Source organism: Sorex araneus, chromosome 3 (assembly GCF_027595985.1).
Source record: "Sorex araneus isolate mSorAra2 chromosome 3, mSorAra2.pri, whole genome shotgun sequence".
In the NCBI taxonomy this organism is placed as follows: Eukaryota; Metazoa; Chordata; class Mammalia; order Eulipotyphla; family Soricidae; genus Sorex; species Sorex araneus.
In genome coordinates, this window is record NC_073304.1 from 87,664,209 (window position 1) to 87,686,509 (window position 22,301).

The following is a 22,301-nucleotide window of genomic DNA, read 5'->3' on the forward strand; positions in this document are numbered from 1 at the left end:
GCATATTCAAAGGTTTCAGCATTATTTGTTAACAAGCTGATCTTTTTTTCGTTTGTAATGCTAATTGTAAAATAAAGTAAGTGTGTCAGTGCGGGTCTGTTTCTGCCATAGTAAGTGTTCTGTCTGGGTTTGTCTGTCTTGTACTAACACCTCCCCTGTACTGACGAGATGATTATCTGGTCCAGCAAGTCCACCCAACTTGCTTCCTTCTTCAGCATTACTTCAGTCAGTTTTGGCTCTTTGCCTTGACATTTGAACATTAGAATCAGAGTGTTCTCTTCTACGACACATCCTGTTGGGACTTTATTTGAGATTGTGTTAAGAAACCTTCCTAGACATGAAGGATGTCTCTCCCTTTAAACAACATTTTATCAATCTTTCAATCAACTTTTAAATCAATTTTCACAGAAGATTCCTAAACATCCTTTGTCAGATTAATTTCTAGGTGTTTTTTCTTGTTTTTTTTTCTTGTTTTTTTAAAAAATGTGTACATTTATAGCCTGCATGCTGCCAACCCTGATTCAGTCCCTGACACTGCTTATGGTCCTCTGAGCACCACCAGTGATGACTGAGCACAGAGTAAGGAGTAGCCCTTGAGCACCACTGGGTATGGCCAGATCCCAAAGTGTGCATTATATACAATTGTATCATCTAATTCTTATTTTATTGTACTGGCAAGCTACTGCCCCCACAAACCCCAGCATGTGTTTATAATAAAGGAGATAATTTGTCTGGCTCCCCAATTTAAGGGAATACTTCTAATGTCTCCAATTTTTTTTGGTTATTTTTGGGGATATACAAAGGTGTTAGGGGTCATTCCCAGTGGTTTTGGGGGACCTAGACAGTATCAGGAATTAAACCTTGGGCTCCTGAATTCATCGCATGAGCTTCAGTTCCTTGAGTCATCTCCCCATCCCCAGTTATTATAGATTCATTTATAGTATTGCTCATCATTAAAGTCTTTTGCTAATAGTTTCTTTAGAAATCATAAATGATCGTTGAACTTTAATATTTTTTCTGCATATGTTGAGACAGTCATATGATTTTTCTCCTTTAGATATTTAATATATCAGGGGCTGGAGTTATAATGTAGCAGGTAGAATGCTTGCCTTGTACACGATCTATCTGGGCTGGATTCTCAGGACCTCATATGATCTCTGAGTCCACCAGGAGTGATAGAGTGCAGAGTGCAGAGCCAGGAATAAGCCCTGAGCACTGTCAGGTGTGGCATAAAAACAAAAAAAATTATTTTATTTTATTTTATTTTATTAGTGAATCACCATGAGACAAAGTTACAGACTTACATGTTTTCATGCTTACGTTTCAGTCATACAATGATCGAGTGTACATCCCTCCACCAGTGCCCATTTTCCACCACCAATGGTCCCAGCATCCCTCCCACCACCCCCACCCTGTCTTCTTCGCCCCACCCTGCCTCTGTGGCAGGGCATTTCCATTTGCTCACTTTCTTTTTGGGTGTTGTGGTTTGCTACAGAGGTAGTAAGTAGGCATCTAGTTCGGTCTATAGTCTATTTTCAGCCTGTATCTCTCATCCCTAGTGGGCCCGCCTAGCACCCTTTGCTTGGTGATCCCTTCTCTATCAGAGCTGCTTCTTCACCTAGCATGTGAGGTCAGCTTCCAAGCTGTGGAGTACTCCTCTTGATACTTATCTCTACTGTTCTTGGGTGTTAGTCTCCCATTCTGTTAGTTTATATTCCACAAATGAGTACAGTCTTTCTATGTCTGTCCCTCTCTTTCTGACTCATTTCATTTAATATGATACTTTCCATGTTGATCCACCTATATGCAAATTTCATGACTTCATCTTTTCTAACAGCTGCATAGTGTTCCATATCCTGGAGATGCAAAAAAGTATAGTAAAAGTGACATCTGCACCTATATGCTTATTGCAGCAACTGTTCACAATAGCCAGAATCTGGAAAAAACCTGAGTGCCCAAGAACAGATCACTGGCTAAAGAAACTTTGGTACATCTAAACAAAAATATTTTTAAAAATAAATAAACTCAGGGCTGGAGCAATAGCACAGCCGGTAGGGCGTTTGCCTTGCACGTGGCCGACCCGTGTTCTATTCCCAGCATCCCATATGGTCCCCTGAGTACCGCCAGGAGTAATTCCTAAGTGCAGAGCCAGGAGTAACCCCTGCGCATTGCCAGGTGTGACCCAAAAAGCAAAATAAATGAATAAATAAACAAATAAACGAACAAACTCAGGGGCTGGAGAGATACTACAGCGGGTAAAGTGCTTGCATGCATGCAGCTAACCTGGGTTTGACCCCCAGCATCACATATATCCCCTGAGCACTCCCAAGAGAGACCCTTGAGCACAGAACCAGGTGTAAGCCCTGAGCACAAGCAAGTGTGGCTCAAGCCCCCTCTCCAATTTTTTAATTGAAAAGTAAGTAAACAAGGGGCTGGAGAGATAGCACAGTGGTAGGGTGTTTGCCTTGCATGCGGCCGACCCGGGTTCGATTTCCAGCATCCCATATGGTCCCCTGAGCACCACCAGGGGTGGTTCCTGAGTGTAGAGCCAGGAGTGACACTTGTGCATCACCAGGTGTGACCCAAAAAGAAAAAAAAAAGAAAATTAAGTAAACAATATTATACCAGGACAAATAAGTATGAATTTCAAATCTGGGAAGGAGCTAGAGAAAATTCTGAAAATTGTTAGAAGGAAATGATTCTTCCGTGACAAGAAATGCTCATCATGGGGTTAAGGAGCTGCCTCAGCTGTTGAGCACATGCCTGCATGCACTAGACCTGACTTCGAACCGCGCACACCATGGTTCCCCAAGGACCACAAGATGACAAGATGTAGGCCTGGAGGTCCCAGAGCACCACCGGATATGGCCCTAGTGACCCTGAGCACTACTGGGGATGGCCCCCCCTTTTCTTTTTGCTTGTTGGGTCACATCCAGTGATACACAGGAGTTACTCCTGGTTCTGCACTCAGGAATTACTCCTAGCATTGCTCAGGGGACCATATGGGATATTGGGGATTGAACCTGGGTCGGCCTCATGCAAGGCAAATACCCTACCCACTGTGCTATAGCTCCAGCCTCTGGCGATACCCTTTTGGTCTCTGATATTGCAAAGTCCAAGCAACACATCAGTCTCAGCTCCAAGTACCGAATATCACCAAGATTGGCCCCTGGATCCCATAAGCAAGGCTTGGGACACCCTCCCTCTCTCACACCACCCATAATACCTTTTAAGAACCCCAAATTCTAGGAACAATGGAACAATGCTTTTTTTAAAAAAAAAAATCTGGGTCTTTTCTGAGAGGTGACAAGATGGCGAAAGTGGACAAGAAGAAGCAGCAGACCTTCTGCAAGTTCACTTACCACAGCATGGGCCTCGACCAGCTCCTGGACATGTCCTAGTAGCTGACACAGCTGCACAGCATCCTGCAGCTTCAGAGCCTGAACCCAGGTCTGTGAGGAAGAAGCAACTGCTGAAGCACCTGTGCAGGGTCAAGAAGGAGGCACCCCCTCTGGAGTAGCCCAAGGTGGTGAAGATGCACTTGCGGAACATGATCTCTGCATGAGATGGGTGGCATGGTGGGAGTCTGAATGACAAGACCGTCAGCCAGCTGAAGATCAAGCCCAAGATGATGAGCCAGTACCTGAGCAAGTTCTCCATCACCTGCAAGGTCGTCAAGCATGACCATCTGGGCATTGGGACTAACTGTTCCCCAAATAAAGGTCCCAGTAAATACACACACACACACACACACACACACACACACACACAGAGTCTGAATGGTCAGAGAGCTAGTATAGGGTTTAAAGTATTTACCTTAAATCCTGCCAACTCCAGTTTCCCAGTTTGAATTTCTGGCACCACGTATGGCCCCCTGAGCCAGGAAAGCCCCTGAACATTGACAAGTATGGACTCAAAACCCACCCCTTGCCCCATGCCCCCACAAAAGCAGATGTTATTTACCTAATTGAGAATATTATCCCTCTGTGATTGGGATAAAGACTGGCTTGGTACTCAGGGACCACATAGTGCCAGGATCAAACCCAGCGCCTCCACATGAAAGCATGCAGTCTAGTTCTTTGAACCTACCCAGAGATGGGTTTTCCCCCACTGTTTGTTAATGGTTGTAGCTTATCAAATGCTTTATCTGCATCCATTAATATGGTACTGATTTTTTTCCTTAGCTTGTTAATGTGGGAGAGTACATGAATTGATTTTTTAAAAAATTTTAACAAGGCTTTCATGCATACCTAGAACAAATATTGTTTCACCATGGAGTATGATTTTGTTTGCACATTGTTGTATTTGAGTCATTGCTATTTTATTGAGTATTTTGATTCCATGCTCATAAATTATATAGGTCTATAGCTTATTTTCTTGCAACATCTTTTTTTCTGGTTTAGGTATGAAGGTAAAACTGGCTTCATAGGAAGAGTTAGAAAGTGTTCCTTCTGCTGCTATTTCCTGAAAGAGATTGTGGAAAAGTGGAATCACTTCTTCCCTGGATGTATCATAGAATTCATAAGCAAAATAATACACATGAAGTTCTTTTTCTTTTGGAGGGTTATTATTGACTGATGATTAGAGCCATTACTGTCTTACCCCTTCTCAATCTGTGGTGTCGGTAGTGATACTCCTTCATTCATTTTTTTTGATATTTTATTATTTTTATTTATTTTTTTGTTTTTAATTTATTTATTTTTAATTAGTGAATCACCGTGAGGGTACAGTTACAGATTTGTACACTTTTGTGCTTATGCTTCCCTCACACAAAGTTTGGGAACCCATCCCTTCACCAGTGCCCATTCTCCACCACCAGTAAACCCAGCATCCCTCCCACCCTCCCCAATCCCATCTCCCTTCCACCCCACCCTGCCACTGTGACAGGGCATTCCCTTCTGTTCTCTCTCTCTAATTAGCTGTTGTGATTTGCAATAAAGGTGTTGAGTGGCCACTGTGCTCAGTCTCTAGCCCTCATTCAGCCCGCAACTCCCTTCCCCCACATGGCCTTCGACTACATTATAGTTGGTGATCCCTTCTCTGAGTTGCCCTTTCCCCAGAATGTGAGGCCAGCCTCCTAGCCATGGAGTCAACCTCCTGGTAGTTGTTTCTACAATTCTTGGGTGTTAGTCTCCCACTCTGTTATTCTATATACCCTAGATGAGTGCAATCTTTCTATGTCTGTCTCTCTCTTTCTGCCTCATTTCACTCAGCATGAAACTTTTCATGCCCATCCACTTAAATACAAAATTCATGACCTCCTTTTTTCTAACAGCTGCATAGTATTCCATTGTATAGATGTACCAAAGTTTCCTCAACCAGTCATCCGTTCTGGGGCATTCGGGTTTTTTCCAGATTCTGGCTATTGTAAACAGTGCTGCGATGAACATACATGTGCAGATGTCGTTTCGATTATACTTTTTTGCCTCTCTGGGATATATATTCCCAGGAGTGGTATTGCTGGATCAAATGGGAGCTCAGTATCTAATTTTTTGAGAATCGTCCATATTGTTTTCCAGAAGGGCTGAACCAGTCGACATTCCCACCAGCAGTGTAGAAGGGTCCCTTTCTCCCCACATCCTCTCCAACAGCGGTTGCTTTTGTTCTTTTGGATGTGTGCTAGTCTCTGTGGTGTGAGGTGGTATCTCGTGGTTGTTTTGATCTGCATCTCTCTGATGATTAGTGATGTAGAGCACTTTTTCATGTGCCTTTTGGCCATTCGTATTTCTTCCTTGGTAAAGTTTCTGTTCATTTCTTCCCCCCATTTTTTGATGGGGTTCATTCATTTTTTTATATCGGTCATCTGAAAGTCTTTCTGACTTTACTCCAGCTTTGGAGTTTCATTTTATCTTTTGTTTCCTATTTTAAATTTTTGCTGATTCAACTCCTTTTTAAATTACTTTTCTCGTCTGCTTGTGTTTAACTGAAATCTTCTCTGTGTTCTAAGGTAGGATTGGGGAGTTGTCTTCTTATACCCTTTTAATACATTTAGTGCTATAAATTTCCTTCTAACTCCCCCCAGCCCTGGAAAGTATTTATATCATTTCAATCATCATGGCTGACGTGGGCCAGGGTTGGAGAGACAGCACAGAGGTAAAGGCACGTTCTTTGCATATGTATTGTTACTAAACCAAAACAATTTTCAGACAGCTGCCTTCACGAATTTCTTTCCAGGGTCCTAAAGATGACTCTGGCATCAAGTGCCTTCCTGGGACACAGGAGGCCAAAAGTTTGTTTGGTCCCTGGTGCTGCCCATATGCACTGAGTGTAGCTTTGCTCTGCTGTTTGGCTCAGCTGTATGGGATCCCCAGAAATAGATGGAGTGTATCGTCTCTGGCACTGTGCACAAGAATCACAACCAAAGTATGTGACCCCTGGTGCACACCACATCAAGTGTGTGTGTATGTGTATGTGTGTGTGTGTGTGTGTGTGTGTGCCAATTGGTCATAGAAACCACAACAAAAGGGAAAGTAAAGAAATTATTTTTAGCCCTATTCTCATGACCTCCTTTCCTCCCTTACAGGTAACCTTTTACAAATAGCTGATTTTGGTTTGTAAATTCTTCATTCTATTCCATTCAGTTTCCTACAAGAGTTGTGTGTGTGGTCTAAGTAAGACATCGAATGGGAGGGATAGATACACTTGTGTATATTGAATTGTAGGATGGGGAGAAGGGGAGGGATGGCACTGTGTTGCAGGGTTAACAAGACTACTTGAAGCTAAAAATAATGATGTGAATGGCAGGAGAGTTAGCACAGGGACTAAGGGGTTTGCCTTGTACTCAGCTGACTCTAGTTTGATCCTCGGCAACCATATGGTCGGTCCCCTGAGCACAGAGACAGAGTATGGCTGAGTGTAGCCCCAACCTCCCCCACCAAGTTATATTAAAACTAAAACACAGAGTCTAAGTTATTTCCATTTTTAAAGTTAAAAAATTAAAAAACATAATAGACACCCAAACCAAAACAAGAGCACCCTCTGTTGGACACCATCAACTGCACATCATAGGTCCTACAGACTTCTCCCTCTGTACCAAAGCACAGCTGTCCCTGTCAAGCCTTATCGAAACCAAAACAGCATAAATCACAACCATGATGACCACTCATTCAGTCACATGTTGCTTAATGACAGTGATGCTTTCTGCTTAATGTGTGGTTATCCTTGAACAACTTGGGTTAGAAACACTGGCCACAGCAGTGAGGAGGGCATCCTACATTGGCCTCCCTCTCTGTGGGCTCCAACCATCCCTGTCTTGTTGAATCTGTGGCTCCGGAAGCCACACAGAGGGTGAAAGTCTATGAGAATGCTCATAGTTGAAGCCTTAGTCAAGGGTCAATGGCACTAATTTGGTTTTTCTTAAAAGTGAAGTGGTGTCACCTAAACATCTATAAGTGGTGGTGGCAGGGTGGGGCACCCTGTATCTGTACTTTGAAAAACAATTGGAGTCCCTAGGTCTCTACTGGGAAAATTTCCGTTTTTAACTCCTTCTCTAAAAAAGAAGGAGGTCTAAGAGGTCCAGCCCGGTTACTGTTTGCCTCAGCTCTTGAGTCCTGGGACATAGGCTGACTCTAAGTATCTGTATTTCCCATCTCGAGAAGAAAGGGCTTTAGTTTTCCTCCTTCATCTCTTCTCCTGGCATAGAATTAAAAACCTGCCTGCTGTCCCCTTGGCAATGCTCGGATAGTACTAATACTATCACCTAAAAATGCATTTATTGGGCTAGAGTTAGGGCACTTGTACAAAGCCAACCTGGGTTCAATCCTCAGCACCCCCTAGAGTCCCCCGAACACCACCAGGAATGATCCCTGAACACCACTGGATGTGGCCCAAAAGTATAAAATAAAGGATGTATTCCTGAGTTTGTCAGCCCTTGAGTATTGCATGAAAGATGATCACACAAAACTCAGATGCTTGTAAAGCTATAGTTTATTGTATCGTTTAAGCAGATGGTTCTAGGTCTCTCCCAAATGTCCAGGTCTCTCTCTTGCCCATGCATGACTTTACCGTCTATCCCTTTGTTGACACTTGTCCAGAGTATATACAACTTCCTGGTTCTGTCCCTCATTGCCCATACACTTCTAGTGCATGCATGGTGGCCAGGTCCTGTCCCTTGCTGTGCTGGGTCCAGTGCATGAGTTCTGTGTCTGAGATCTACAGCTAGAGCCCTGTATCCCCTGCCCTCTTGCTAGATTTGCTACTCTGTAATCTTCTCTGGGCCTCTCAGGGGTCATAGCCAATGGATCTCTGTCCTCTTTCTTTGTTCTGGTCACATGTTGCGTGGATAAGAACTACCTACTTCCTGCCATCTGTGCAGAAGGGGCTAAAGAGGAAGTTACCTGGCCAAGGGCTTCCTTTTACTTCTTAGTATTTCTTGCCCCCAATCATTTCATTTTCTACTTTCACTCTGCCCCACTTCCTCTGTCACAACACTGCCCTGGCTGTCCAGATGCATCCTTCAGAGGTGGAACAGGGCGGGGGACACAGGTGGTGCCAGAGGAAAGGCAGGCATGCTGCTGCTGTCTGCCTCTCTAGCTGGGTGTTTTGGGGAAAGTCTCTTAAGCTCACTGAGTCTCAGTTTTCTTACCTGAAAACCAGAAATCATGGTATTCAATTAACAGGGCTGTTTTGGAAGCTGAAATAAGTATGTGAAACTCTGATACATAGAACCTGCACTATGGAATAGACCACAATACATAATAGTTTGTACCCCTACTGAGATTTCTTTTCTGTTTTACAGGAGATTTGTGAGAATCCCCGGTTTATTATTGATGGAGCCAACAGAACTGACATCTGCCAAGGAGAACTAGGTAGGAAAGTATTTGGGTTATGACCAGCCAAATAATCAAGGGGATACTAAAAGGTAAGGTTCTTGGGATCAGTAGATAGTGGGACGCCTTGTCCAACTGAGCCTTCCATCCAATCTCAAGCGTATAGATCCTGAGCACAGAGTCAGGAGTAAATCCTGAGCACCTCCAGGTGTGGCCCAACACCCTCACCCCACGGAGATATCCCATGAAGATCGTGAGCAAGAGATTGTATCCCTGATGGAGGAATTACCTGCCACCTCCTGGGAAATCAGTCCTATGGGAGTAGGTCACCCAGTGGCATATCAGGGAACCTCTGTCAAACTCCTTCCCTGAGGTAACACCCCATTAGGGGCAGATCTGGAAGCAGGACAGAGCTTCAGGTGACCCCCACTATGTAGAGCGGCGGGGTTGGAGGTTTCCCTCCTGAGAGCTGTACCTGCTTTCACCTGCAGGGGACTGCTGGTTCCTCGCAGCCATCGCCTGCCTGACCCTGAATGAGCACCTGCTTTTCCGCGTCATACCCCATGACCAGAGTTTCACTGAGAACTATGCAGGCATCTTCCACTTCCAGGTGAGGTTAAGAGTCAACAGATAAGAGGACTAATTGGTACCCACCCACTGAAGACCTCCTGGCATTTGCTTCCCCACAGCTCAGGAAAAGGTTCCTCCCACCCTGCCAGCCTTGGCTGTAGACAGGGACCCCCTTGAAACTTCAGGTCTATGAGGAAACAGTTGTTTGTGTCTGTCTCTCATCACCCCCATCCCCCAACTAACAACCCTTTAGCTGTTCCCCAGAAAGACTGAAAAACATCCTGTTGATGAGTATGTGGATCTATTTTTTGCCTCAGCAGCTGCCTGGCCACAGGGTGGTGGCCCACAGCACATCCCAAGCAGGTCTCGAATGTTCAAATGTTCTAGCTCTGGGAATTCACAGGGTCCTTTAGTCCAACAAGGAAGCCCCCATGGATACTTAGCCCGTTTCCTTCTACAAAGGCAGGTCTGTGCCAAGTCTCTCACATCCCTTCTGACCTTGGAAGAACAATCTGGTTAATCTAGTTGGGCTCAGAAGTGAGATTCTGGCCCCAAAATCAATTCAGTCACTGAACATTTTCCCCATCTGAAGGGCTCTGGCGTAGAGCCAAATCCCCGTGGTGGCCCAGAACGGAAATGACCCTCACATGCTCCACGAAGCAGCCCAGCAGCTATTTTTCTTTTTAAATTTTGTGGTCATTTAAAAAAATTGTATAAAGTAACTCACAATATTTGATTACATTTAATATTCGAACACCAATTCCACCACCATTCCCACCATCATATTTCTAATGTTTCCATCCCAAACCCTAAACCCCGCCCCAGGCAGAACTGAAGTAATTTATTTTGTATTGTTTGTTATGAAAAACCACTGAAAATGCTACAAAAAAACTTTCCTTAGAGGAAAGAGTGTAAAGATTGTTGTATTTCACCCAGGGGCCATTAAGCCCTTCTATAAGACATCACTACCATGTTGTTAAAAGTTGAGCCTTGTGTGCTTTTATATATACATATATGTGCATATATGTGCATATATATATAAAAATATTTCCCTCTAAGATTGGTTGCCTCCTACTTTAAACCCCATCAAATGTACCACAGTACTCTTGGAGTATGGGTGTGCATTCACGTCCTCACGGTCCAGGAATAGTGAGGCCCAGCCAGAGCATGTGGAAAGCAGCTGTGAGCATGCAGCAGTTGAGTTCTGGAGGCTCTCAGCTGCCAGGGCTGGGTCCCTTGGGGTGGAGAGTGGTGTCACCCGCCCCCTTCTGGGACAGGTGACATGATTTGATTCATGTAATCAAATGAAACAGCCTGGCACGGGTCCAGCAGCATGGTTATGGCATGTGTCATGTTATGCTCCCTTCCAGGTGAGAAGCGCAGCTACTTTTCAAGGGTTCTAAAAACTTAGTCTGTCTCTGACCCCAGAGGCTCCCAATTTTCTGGGACTGACCCAGATCATCAGTTCCAGGCTTCTTTGTCTCCGGAGGTGCCTGTAGGTGGGAGGCCTCATGCAAGGTCTTCTCTTCTGCTCAGAGTCAGCATCTGCTAAACAACCAGGATCTGAATTTCATTTCTTTCCTGTGCCTTCAAGCTGTTGATTTTCCTCTCATATTTATGGCCCCATACCTAAGGGCCATAAATACAAAGACCAGACTGGATTTTTGCCCCCTTTTCAGTTTAGGAGAAAATGTTATTGGAAGTATCTTTCACCTTCAGTTAAAACTATTTTTGCTGGGGCTGGAGTGATAGCACAGTGAGTAGGGCGTTTGCCTTGCAACGCAACTGACCCAGGTTTGATTCCTAGCATCCCACATGGTCCCCTGAGCACCACCAGGAGTGGTTCCTGAGTGCAGAGCCAGGAGTAACCCCTGTGCATCGACAGATGTAACCCAAAAAGCAAAACAACAACAACAACAAAACTATTTTTGCTCTGGGGCTGGAGTGATAGCACATTGAGTAGGGCATTTGCCTTGCATGCGGCTGACCCAGGTTCCATTCCCAGCATCCTGTATGGTTCCCCGAGCACCACCAGGAGTAATTCCTGAGTGCATGAACAAGGAGTAACCCCTGTGCATCGCTGAGTGTCACCCAAAAAGCAAAAAAAAAAAAACAAAACAAAACTTATTTTTTCTCAACAAATTCCATGGCATGCACACACTGTACGGTGGGGCCCTGGGTTTGATCCTCACCACCACACAGTCCCTTGATACTGAACTGGAAATAGCCCCAACCACTATCATTTGTGGCCCCCCAAGAAAAAAGACAGAAAGAGCCACCCCAAATTATTGGGCAATATTCCAGCTACAGGCAGAATATATTCTGGGTTACTTTTCTCTCATGTTCTTCCTTTTTCAGCAGCAACTGCTATCTTGTCTGTCATCCAAAGACACGTAAATCAATGCATCACCTTTGCCTAGAACAGTAGTTCTTAACCCTGGCTACACATTAGAGTCAGCTGAGATGCCTGAAAGTACCAGTGCCTAGACCCCAGCCCAGAATTCTGAGCAAGTGAATGAACCCTTTAAGTCTTCACTGCTTCACGGAGCACCTACCTTCCCTAGAACTGAGCTGTGCTCTGTGCAAGAGACAAAGTAAGAACTCATGGTCCACTTGGAGAAAGGTTTACATACCCCTAAGCCCAAAATAGTCTGAGCAAGCAACCTCTGAGCAAAGTGAGGGGAATGACAGTATGTGGGAAACAGAGAGACCTCAACAGGATGTGGAACAGGGCCTCACTTCCCAGTGAATATAACTCTATGCTTGACACTTTCGTGCAGTTCTGGCGCTATGGATACTGGGTGGACGTGGTTATCGATGACTGTCTGCCAACTTACAACAATCAGCTGGTCTTCACCAAATCCAACCACCGCAATGAGTTCTGGAGTGCTCTCCTGGAGAAAGCTTATGCAAAGTAAGGCAGCATTTTAGACTGTGAGGCAGGGCTGGAGGTAAGCAGGTGGGTTGCAAAATCCAGATGAGATCTCAAAAAGAGTGTGTGTGCATGTGTAAGTGTGTGTGTGTGTGTGTGTGTGTGTGTGTGTGTTGTGTAGAACTGTGACCCAAGTCTGGAGCTCGTTTCCCCACTGCAGAATAAGGCCATCAGGGGATCATGGTGCCTATCCGATTAGTTCACACGGTGGTGAAGAATTTTATGAGAAAATCTCATTGGACCCAAAGTAAAAATCTAGTGGCAGAAGTGCATGGGGGCATGTTTGGGGGAACGCTGTGACACTGGTCTTCATTCTTCCTTCAAGGCTCCATGGTTCCTACGAAGCTCTAAAAGGTGGGAACACCACCGAGGCCATGGAGGACTTTACAGGAGGAGTGACGGAGTTTTTTGAGATCAAGGATGCCCCCAGAGACATGTACAAGATCATGAGGAAAGCCATCGAGAGAGGTTCCCTCATGGGCTGCTCCATTGATGTGAGTTTGGGGTATGAGATGCGGGGCAGGGAATCAGTCAACTATTGGGAAGTACCCCACGTATTACCTCTTGGGGGATTTCCTGCCAGGACAAGGTGCATGCTTTGTTTGGGGGAAGCAGGGACTGGCCCTCAGCTTTGAAAATCAGGAATTTCTCAGAGACATCCCAGGAATTTTCAATTTAGAGATTAGGGTCAGAACAGTCCAAGCCCTGAAAGTTAGGTGGGAGTGGGAGCATAGAGGCCCACTGGCTGGGGCTGGTCAGTCCCAGTGAGACCCCAGGAGACTGGCTATGTTCTTGGTTTTGGACCTGAATCTCCTCAACTCCCTAAGAAAGCATCCTAGCCATATGTTTCACTAGGGGCCATGGAGTTGAGTTGTAATCTGGGAGGCATTCAGTTTACGACTTCCTTCTTGATGTAGCAAAGTGGGGAGAACTGAGACCAGAAGCAAGTGTTGGAGAGGGCTGATGGGGATGGGGTGGGGGTGTGGGATTGTGAGGTGCTGACTTACAGCTGCCTGGGGCAACTCTAAATGACTGTCCAAGGTGGATAACCCATTTGGCTTTCCTATTGGGAGGAAAGGAGAGCCCAGGATCCCAGCTGAAATCTCTCCTTCCTTTCCAATATCCCAACAGACACAGAAGCTTGGGAAAACCAGCAAGCACAGGTGGGGAGGTGGGGAAGGAAGAAAGAAAGAAAGAAAAGAAAGGTGAACCTTTCTACCCTACTGTTCTCCATTCATCCTTTATTTCCTTCTCTTTTTCTCGCTCCCTGTTGTCTTCCCGTTCTTCACCCTCCTGGTTTGCTCTCTCCCTGCTCACCACTGCCCGGGCCTCAGGACGGCACCAACATGACCTATGGAACTTCTCCCTCTGGGCTGAGAATGGGGGAGTTGATTGCACGGATGGTGAGGAATATGGATAATTCACAACTCGGGGACTCAGACCTCCTTCCAGATGACAGAGCTACCCGGGTGTGTATGCCCCCCAGGTGTCAAAACTCAACTGTCTCTGCAGCCTGGGGCCCATCTTGTCTGTGTGGTGTCAGACTCCCCTCCAGATGGCACCCCTGCCCGACACACACCCAGACCTACCACCTGATTCCAGACTCCTGAGGAGGCAGCGAGGCAGGGTTTGGAAGGAGCTCTGTGAGTGAGAGATCTTTCAAATTCTGGAGTTCAGGGAGTCTGCAATAAATTAACAGGCAGAAATAAAGGTTTCACTATTTTTTCCTCTTCTAACTTATCTGGACTGGAGCGATAGCACAGTGGTAGGGCGTTTGCCTTGCACAAGGCCGACCCAGGTTCGATTCCTCCGTCCCTCTCGAAGAGCCCGGCAAGCTACTGAGAGTATCCTGCCCACACAGCAGAGCCTGGCAAACTAACCATGGCATATTTGATATGCCAAAAACAGTAACAAGTCTCACAATGGAGAGGTTACTGATGCCCGCTTGAGCAAATTGATGAACAGCGGGACAATGCTACAGTGCTATAGTGCTAACCTATCTATTCACTCAACACATATTTATTTATGGAGTCCCTACTAGGTGCTAAGTCTTTTCTAGCATCAAAGAAAATGTTCACCCCTTTGAATACAACTTTAGTAAACAAGAGAAGGGCCTTTCTCTCATATCCTACACTTTCAAATGTTCACGTTTACTGAGCAATGCTGAACCATGTAGAAAAGCAGAGGGAAAAAGAAACTGATATTTTCGCTATCTGAAAAAATAGTGAGTCTTAGCATTTGGAATTTGTCCTGCTAGGATTTTTCTATGCATACCCTTAATCTGGGCTGAAGTGATAGCACAGCAGTTGGGCGTTCGCCTTTCATGAGGCCGACCTGTGTTCGATTCCTCTGCCCCTCTCGGAGAGCCCGGCAAGCTACCGAGAGTATGGAGCCCACACGGCAGAGCCATGAATATTGGATATGCCAAAAACAGTAACAATAAGTCTCTCAATGAGAGACATTACTGGTGCCCGCTCTAACAAATCGATGAGCAACGGGATGACAGTGACAGTGATGACCCTTAATCTAAAATGTTAATAATCTTGCTGTTGTTCTATGTGCACCTCTTTGCAGGATGCTTCAGTCAGCAAGCTTTATACCTTTTTGTGGTGTTGGAGGTGGGGCTTCCCTAGCAATATTCAGGGGGTTGAGAGGCCAGAGGATTCAGTGCTCAGGCCCAGCCATGTGGTACTGATCCAAACTTAGCAGCACTTGGGGCCATGAGACCCATACCTGGCAGTATTCAGGAGTCATGTGGTGCCAGGGATCGAACCTGGGGCCTCCTTCATGTATGCTCCATCCTTTTGAGCTCTTTCCAGCATGTAACATACCATCATGTTAAGAATATATAATGCTTGGGGCTGGAGCGATAGCACAGCGGGTAGGGCGTTTGCCTTGCACGCGGCCGACCCGGGTTCGAATCCCAGCATCCCATATGGTCCCCTGAGCACCGCCAGGGGTGATTCCTGAGTGCATGAGCCAGGAGTGACCCCTGTGCATCGCCAGGTGTGACCCAAAAAGCAAAAAAAAAAAAAAAAAAAGAATATATAATGCTTATCATTTATTCTTAATATGCCAGTAAGAATCTTGTTCTTTTTTTGGGGGGGGGGTCACACCTGGTGATGCACAGGGATCGCTCCTGGCTCTGCACTCAGGAGTTACCCCTGGCGGTGCTCAGGGGACCATATGGGATGCTAGGAATCGAACCCGGGTCCACCGCGTGCAAGGCAAACACCCTACCCACTGTGCTATTGCTCCAGCCCCAAGAATCTTATTCCTAATATGTCCCACTAACATTATTTTTTGTAGCTCCACATGTTATCATTTATGTATCCATGATCCTTACATTAGAAAATTGTGCCATCCCTTTCGTTTTTGCTATTGTTTTTTGATGCTTTAACAAACATCCGATTAGAGACATCTCTGTTCCTGCCAGGATGATTTCCTTAGAACAGAGAGCCAGCCCTGGCATTGTGGGGCTTGCTGGAGCCGTGCTCAGAGAGTCACTGGACCTCAGTCTCCCAGGTCCAGTTCCAAGCATGCAGTAACCTCCTGCCCCACCAGTTCACCCTTTCCAGCTGCAGGGCCTGATTCCTGCAAGACTGAGACCTGCAAAAGGCCCCACCCATAACCCTCAGCCTAAAGAGGCTTCAGGGACTCCACAGCCCCATGTGATTCCAGGAAGCTCCTCCTGCAGCTATTAACAAAATAGAATGCTGGAGATCCTAGAGATTTGGGGGTCCTCTTCCAGGGAGGTCCTGTGACTGCAACTTGGGGACCTCTGCCAGTGGAAGGGCCAGCCCAGCCACGCTGCTCACACAGTCTTGTCTCAACAGGACTCCTGTCCCCGCCTCCTCAGAATCTCCCAGGCCCCATCATCACTCTTGCTTTCTCAACCGACTTGTTCTGAGTTGCTATGGAGGTGGAGAAGGGATGTAAAAAAAAAAAAAATGCCTGAGGGCCAGATATATAGGGCAGCTTGTAGGGTGCTTTCTTTGCATGGGGACCTGGTTTGATCCCTGGCATTATATGTAATTTCCTGAGAACCAGCAGAAGTGATCCCTGAACACAGAACCAGGAGTAAGCTCTGCGCTTTTCTAGGTGTGGCCCCAAAATAAAAACATTTTTTAAAAAAGATTAAACTTGGGACTGGAGTGATAGTACAGCAAGTAGGACATTTGCCTTACACACGGCCGACCCGGGTTCAATTCTCAGCATCCCATATGGTCCCGTGAGCACCGCCAGGAGTAATTCCTGAGTGCATGAGCCAAGAGTAACCCCTGTGCATCGCTGGGTGTGACTCAAAAAGCAAAAAAAAAAAATTACACTCTATGTTTCATATCTCCTTTATTTACCAGTCCCTTTCAGCCTCCACCTGCTTCCTTTCTCTCAAAGGAGGTACACGGATGCATCTGAATTCAGACTCCGTGTGTTCCTCTGATGGTTAGACAGGCCCCTGCAAGGTGGCTGGCTTCAGAGAAACCACAAGGACAGGCTGTGCCTTGACTTTCTTAGGCTACCAGGGAGGGTCTCCTGATGGTAGGATCAAGTCCCCCAGAAAATGAAATCCTGTGAACTTGGTCCCGGGCAGCAAGACTGCCGCTTCGTAGCCCCTGACAAGCTGTTGATGTTTGCTCCACAGACAATTGTTCCGGTTCAGTATGAGACAAGAATGGCTTCCGGCCTCGTCAAAGGTCATGCATACTCGGTGACTGGGCTGGATGAGGTGAGCCTGGGAGGGTGAGCGGCTTGGGGAGCTGCTAGGGAGGGCCCCCTGAAATCAGGACTTTGCATTTTTGTGAGGGGCAGGGGTGGGCGGGTGGAGGACAACACGCAGCAATGCTCAGGACTTACTCCTGGCTCTGCACTCAGGAATCATTCCTGGTGGTGCTCAGGGGACCATATGGGATGCTGGGGATTGAACCTAAGTTGGCCAAGTGCAAAGAAAGCACCCCACCCATTGTACTATCTCTCTAGCTAACCCCAGGACTTTTCTTTTTATGCCCTCTTGTATACCTCTGACCAGGGGATGCATTCAAGGCCAGGTGCCAGGGGCTGAAGGGAACCACTAGGACAGGATGGGGACCACTGACACAGGAAGGGAAGGATTTGGTTTAAGATGAGGCTCAATTGTCTTTTCAGTTTTGTGAAACAGATGGCAGTTGCCCTACCGTTGCCACGGGGCAGGTAGAAATTGGTCGTGTTTTAGAGAGTTAATTTCAGAGGCTCTTATTCTCATCCTGCCCTGGTCCCATAGCCATAGTGCCGTGTCCCTGCCAGGACATCTGGTCACAAGGAGACAGGAAGCTCAACAGGCCTATTATTCTAGGATGGGTGGAGATGGCAGGATGGGCCCAGAGCAGTCACCCTCTGAGTGGCCTGGGGAGAGTCTGTCCTCACTGCTTATCACATGTCCACAGTCTCCCAAAATTCACCACGACTCCCTGGGGAAAAGCACTTTGAAGGAACTGGCAAGAGCCAAGTCAGTCCTGAGGTCAGACTCCTCACTCTGCCCCCCACCGGGAGCTTTCCACTGGGGTCTGTGACCCTCTGTCCCTCTGTCCCCAAGTCCCTCTGTCCCTGCCCTGGGGGAGCCACAGAGAAGATACCTTTTCCGGAAAAGTGAACCCCAAGACCCTGTTTCCCTTCCACCCGCAGACTCTGTTCAAGGATGAGAAGGTGAAACTGGTGCGGCTGCGGAACCCCTGGGGCCAGGTGGAGTGGAATGGTGCCTGGAGTGATGGGTAGGTGAGGGGACTCTGTGAGTGGGGACAACAGGGCCTGGGCACACAGGACTATTACAAGACCCTGATCTCAGATGCGCCTCGAGGGACTGAGAAAGGGGCTCAGGGGCAGCGTGCTCATCATCCTTACAGGAGGCTGTGAGGTGCAAACCTCAGCTGTCACAACAACAGCCACTGCAAAAGGGAAGGGGAGATACAGCAAAACAGAATCGCCCCAAAATCAATCACCTGCAGAGCTGAGGAGGGCAAAGGCGTGGGCTCCGGGCACATCTGTGGCATACTTAGCTAGTGCTAAAATGTCCTCTTTCTTGCTGGCCCCATAAAAAGGCATACAGGGGACCATGAAGAGCATTTTACAGCTTTATCATCAAGAGTGCAAGATTCAGGACCACGGAAATAAAATACATGAAGGGACCCACACAGTGGGTAGGCCAGTTGCCTTCTATGTGGCTGACCCTGGTTCTGTCCCTGAGCACCTCATATGGTCCCCTGAGCCCTGCTAGGAGTAAGCCTTGAGCATAGAGGGAAGGAAGGAAGGAAGGAAGGAAGGAAGGAAGGAAGGAAGGAAGGAAGGAAGGAAGGAAGGAAGGAAGGAAGGAAGGAAGGGAGGGAGGGAGGGAGGGAGGGAGGGAGGGAGGGAGGGAGGGAGGAGGAAAGGAGGAAGGGAGGGAGGGAGGGAGGGAGGAAGGGAGGAAGGAAGGAATGATGGAAGGGAGGGAGGGAGGGAGAGAGGGAAGGAAGGGAGGAAGGAAGAAAGAAAGGAAGGAAGGAAGGAAGGAAGGAAGGAAGGAAGGAAGAAAGGAAGGAAGGAATGATGGAAGGAAGGAAGGAAGGGAGGGAGGGAGGGAGGGAGGGAGGGAGGGAGGGAGGGAGGGAAGTAAGGGAGGGAGGGAGGAAGGAAGGAAGGAAGGAAGGAAGGAAGGAAGGAAGGAAGGAAGGAAGGAAGGAATGATGGAAGGAAGGAAGGGAGGGAGGGAGGGAGGGAGGGAAGGAAGGGAGGGAGGGAGGAAGGAAGGAAGGAAGGAAGGAAGGAAGGAAGGAAGGAAGGAAGGAAGGAAGGAAGGAAGGAAGGAAGGAAGGAAGGAAGGAAGGAAGGAAGGGAGGAAGGGAGGGAGGGAAGGAGGGAGGGAGGGAGAGAGGGAAGGGAGGAAGGAAGGAAGGAAGGAAGGAAGGAAGGAAGGAAGGAAGGAAGGAAGGAAGGAAGGAAGGAAGGAAGGAAGGAAGGAAGGAAGGAAGGAAGGAAGGAAGGAAGGAAGGAAGGAAGGAAGCCCTGGAGCTTTCCTTTCCTTCCCAGGGCTCAGAAAGGGCTGTACCCAGACTGTGTGTGTCTGACAGCCCTGAACATATTTTGAGCAGGTATGAGCAGTAGGTTCATGTCTGGGCGGTGGTGCTGACATCTGTCTTCTGCTGCCTCCAGCAGACACTTACCTGGCTGCCTTCTCTCTGCTGTGATAAATCCCTTATTCCTTGGGGCCAAAGACAGGCTTGGCCTGGACACTTAGACGTGAACACAGAGGCACAGACCCTGCTTGTCTGTAGATCCAGTGGGAATAACAGACAAGCAAACTCTAAAACAAGTAAGAGAAAGGAGGGGGGGCGGGGGGAGTGTGTAGGGGATCTCTACATACATTCCTAGTTTGAACCTGACATGAAGAAAAGTTTGCCTGGAAGGGCTGGAGTGATAGCACAGTGAGTAGGGCGTTTGCCTTGCACGCAGCCGACCCGGGTTCGAATCCCAGCATCCCCTATGGTCCCCTGAGCACCTCCAGGAGTAATTCCTGAGTGAAGAGCCAGGAATAAACCCTGTGCATCGCCGGGTGTGACCCCAAAAAAGAAAAGTTTGCCTGGAGAACATGGCACTGTTCTGGGCTCTGGCCTACCCCACTGGGGCCCTGGGCTTCTGCATGCCGCTGGGTAGGACCCGTGCTCTCCAGGCTCACAACTTGGTGTCCAGCCTTGACTCATTTCTTGCCAAAGTCTTCCTTGCAGGGACTGCTAAGAAGGGGTGGACCAGCCCTTGATCTCTCAAAAACACTCCTCCCCCACCCGCCTCACTCTGCTCTCAGAATCTTCTGTCTCCTCCAGCCTTGACTCCAGTCCTTTCTCAGTTCCTCTCCTCTCCCCTGCAACTTGAAACTAACCATCTCCATTTATTCCCTCTTAATGAAGAGCACAAAATTACCCAGTCTTTAGAAATGTAAAGGTTATTTCCTGGGATGGCAAAAAGAAAGGAGATGTCAACATACTTGGTATTTTTAAAAGATTGGGGCCTAAGCAATATACAGTAGGTAGAATGCTTGACTAGCACTCAGGTTCAATCTCCGGCATCCCATATAGTCCCCTGGGCACCACCAGGAGAAAATCTTGAGTGAAGAGCCAGGAACAACCCCTGAGCATCGCTGGGGTTACAAAATATGCACTGCACTGTATGTCATCTCGTTGTTCATCGATTTGCTCGAACAGGCACCAGTAACATCTCCACTGTGAGACTTGTTACTGTTTTTGGCATATCGAATACGCCCATGGGAAGCTTGCCAGGCTCTGCCATACATACAGGCGAGATGCTCTTGGTAGCTTGCTGGTTTCTCCGAGAGGGACGGAGGAGTCGAACCCAGGTCGGCCACGTGAAAGGCAAATGCCCTACCTGCTGTGCTATCAAAATATGGAGGGGGGAAATTAAATAAATTTTACGTAAGTAAAGTTGTAAGTTTTTATCAGGCATTGGTCCTGGTTTTGCACGCATGATGCTTCCTTTACTGCTCCCTGCAGCCCAAGGCCCAGTGAGTATGTGGTATAATCACTCCTCCTGTGCAGCTGAGAAAACAGAAACTGGGAGAGGTTAAGTGACTTTCCCAAGGCTACAGCGCTAAGACTGGCATTCTTAAATTGGATCGCAGCTTATTCCCAGAGCTCAACAATTATTCTTTAACACCATGACTCAGGCACTGCAATTTGTGTTAATTAAGCCACATCAAAGTGTGAGCCACTGGTGGTACACATAGGTATCAGTGACTGAAGTGTAAGGAGGGTAAGATTCAGCCCTGGTCAACTTACTCAATGCATCTGGCCCAGATCCCTGAGGTGTTCACGGGCAGGTACACATCAATACTGGCTGTAGCTGGAAGTTTCAGAGGGTTTCAATCTCCTACTTCTCTGCTGCCTCCTGACCCCAACCTCAAATAGGCTTTCCTGTCTTTCCCTGATTTCTGTATTTTCCTTCCAGTTGGAATGACTGGAGCTTTGTGGACAAAGAAGAGAAGGAGCGTTTGCAGCACCTGGTTACTGAGGATGGCGAGTTCTGGTGAGTCCTGAACCCAGAGGAGCAGGCATGGGGCAGGGAGTTGAAATTTCCAGGCTTCCCCCACTCAGCTTCCAGCTTCAGGAGAGCAGGGCCCTGTTTGCCTTCTCCAGCCAGAGGTCCAGGTGTTGCACCCAACTTCCCCTGATCTCAGGGAGAACCGCTGAAGCCAAATGGGAGAGATGGACAGGAAGCTTTATGCATCCTCCCTAAACGTCATGCAGTGGGTCAGGGCCTCTTACCTTCAAGCAGTGACTCAAGGATTACAACCACATTTGTACCCTGACATTACATTCCAGTGTGTCAATTAAAAGCATTCAAGATGAACTGCAATAAACCAAGTGTTTGGAGTAAACCAAAACATCGCCTCGCGCCTAATGAGGTGTGAGGGGAACAAGATATGGCTACAGTCATATGGTCGAAAGGGAGAAAATGATTTCTTCTACACTGCTCAGGGTCAGGATACTCTTTCCTGGAACTTATCAGTTTGGTTTCTGATTAGTTTCTGGTGAAGTCCCGGGGCCAGCAGGGAGTTCGTGTCAACACATAGAGGCAGAGTGAGCACAGATGGGTGCCTGTAAATCTCAGGGACAAACTTTTTTTGTTGTTTTGGTTTTTGGTTTTTTGGGTCACATAAGGCAGCACTCAGGGATTGCACCTGGTTCTGCACTTAGGAATCACTCCCGGCAGTGCCCCAGCGATTCTACAGGGATCGAACCAGGTCAACCACATGCAAGACAAATGCCCTCTCTGCTCTGGCCCCAGGGACAAACATTTAACCCTCATTTGGTCCTATAGTATGAGACTGAAGTTTTCTTTACCAATTCAATATTATTGCAGTCTCTACCAAATGGGGTTTAACATAGAGAGGAGGAAATTCTAGAGGATTCTTCCAGGGCGCTGTGCTGGCTGACTGACCTGATACCAGGCAGGGTTCCTGCCTCCCCATGCGAGGCACCTTGCTCCGGCCACCAGCCCCTTCTCACAGC

At 47.4% G+C, this 22,301-nt stretch overlaps 1 protein-coding gene across 1 annotated transcript in view; it reads left to right on the forward strand.

Annotated features, from left to right (window-relative positions):
* Positions 1–22,301, forward strand: part of CAPN3 (calpain 3) — a 43,794-nt gene that overhangs the window by 6,491 nt on the left and 15,002 nt on the right. Inside the window, exons 2-9 of the mRNA XM_004609595.2 lie at positions 8,738–8,807; positions 9,260–9,378; positions 12,119–12,252; positions 12,596–12,764; positions 13,605–13,739; positions 16,913–16,996; positions 17,929–18,014; positions 21,238–21,315. Of these exons, the coding sequence (XP_004609652.1) occupies positions 8,738–8,807; positions 9,260–9,378; positions 12,119–12,252; positions 12,596–12,764; positions 13,605–13,739; positions 16,913–16,996; positions 17,929–18,014; positions 21,238–21,315 (875 nt within the window). The remainder of the gene's footprint in view (positions 1–8,737; positions 8,808–9,259; positions 9,379–12,118; positions 12,253–12,595; positions 12,765–13,604; positions 13,740–16,912; positions 16,997–17,928; positions 18,015–21,237; positions 21,316–22,301) is intronic.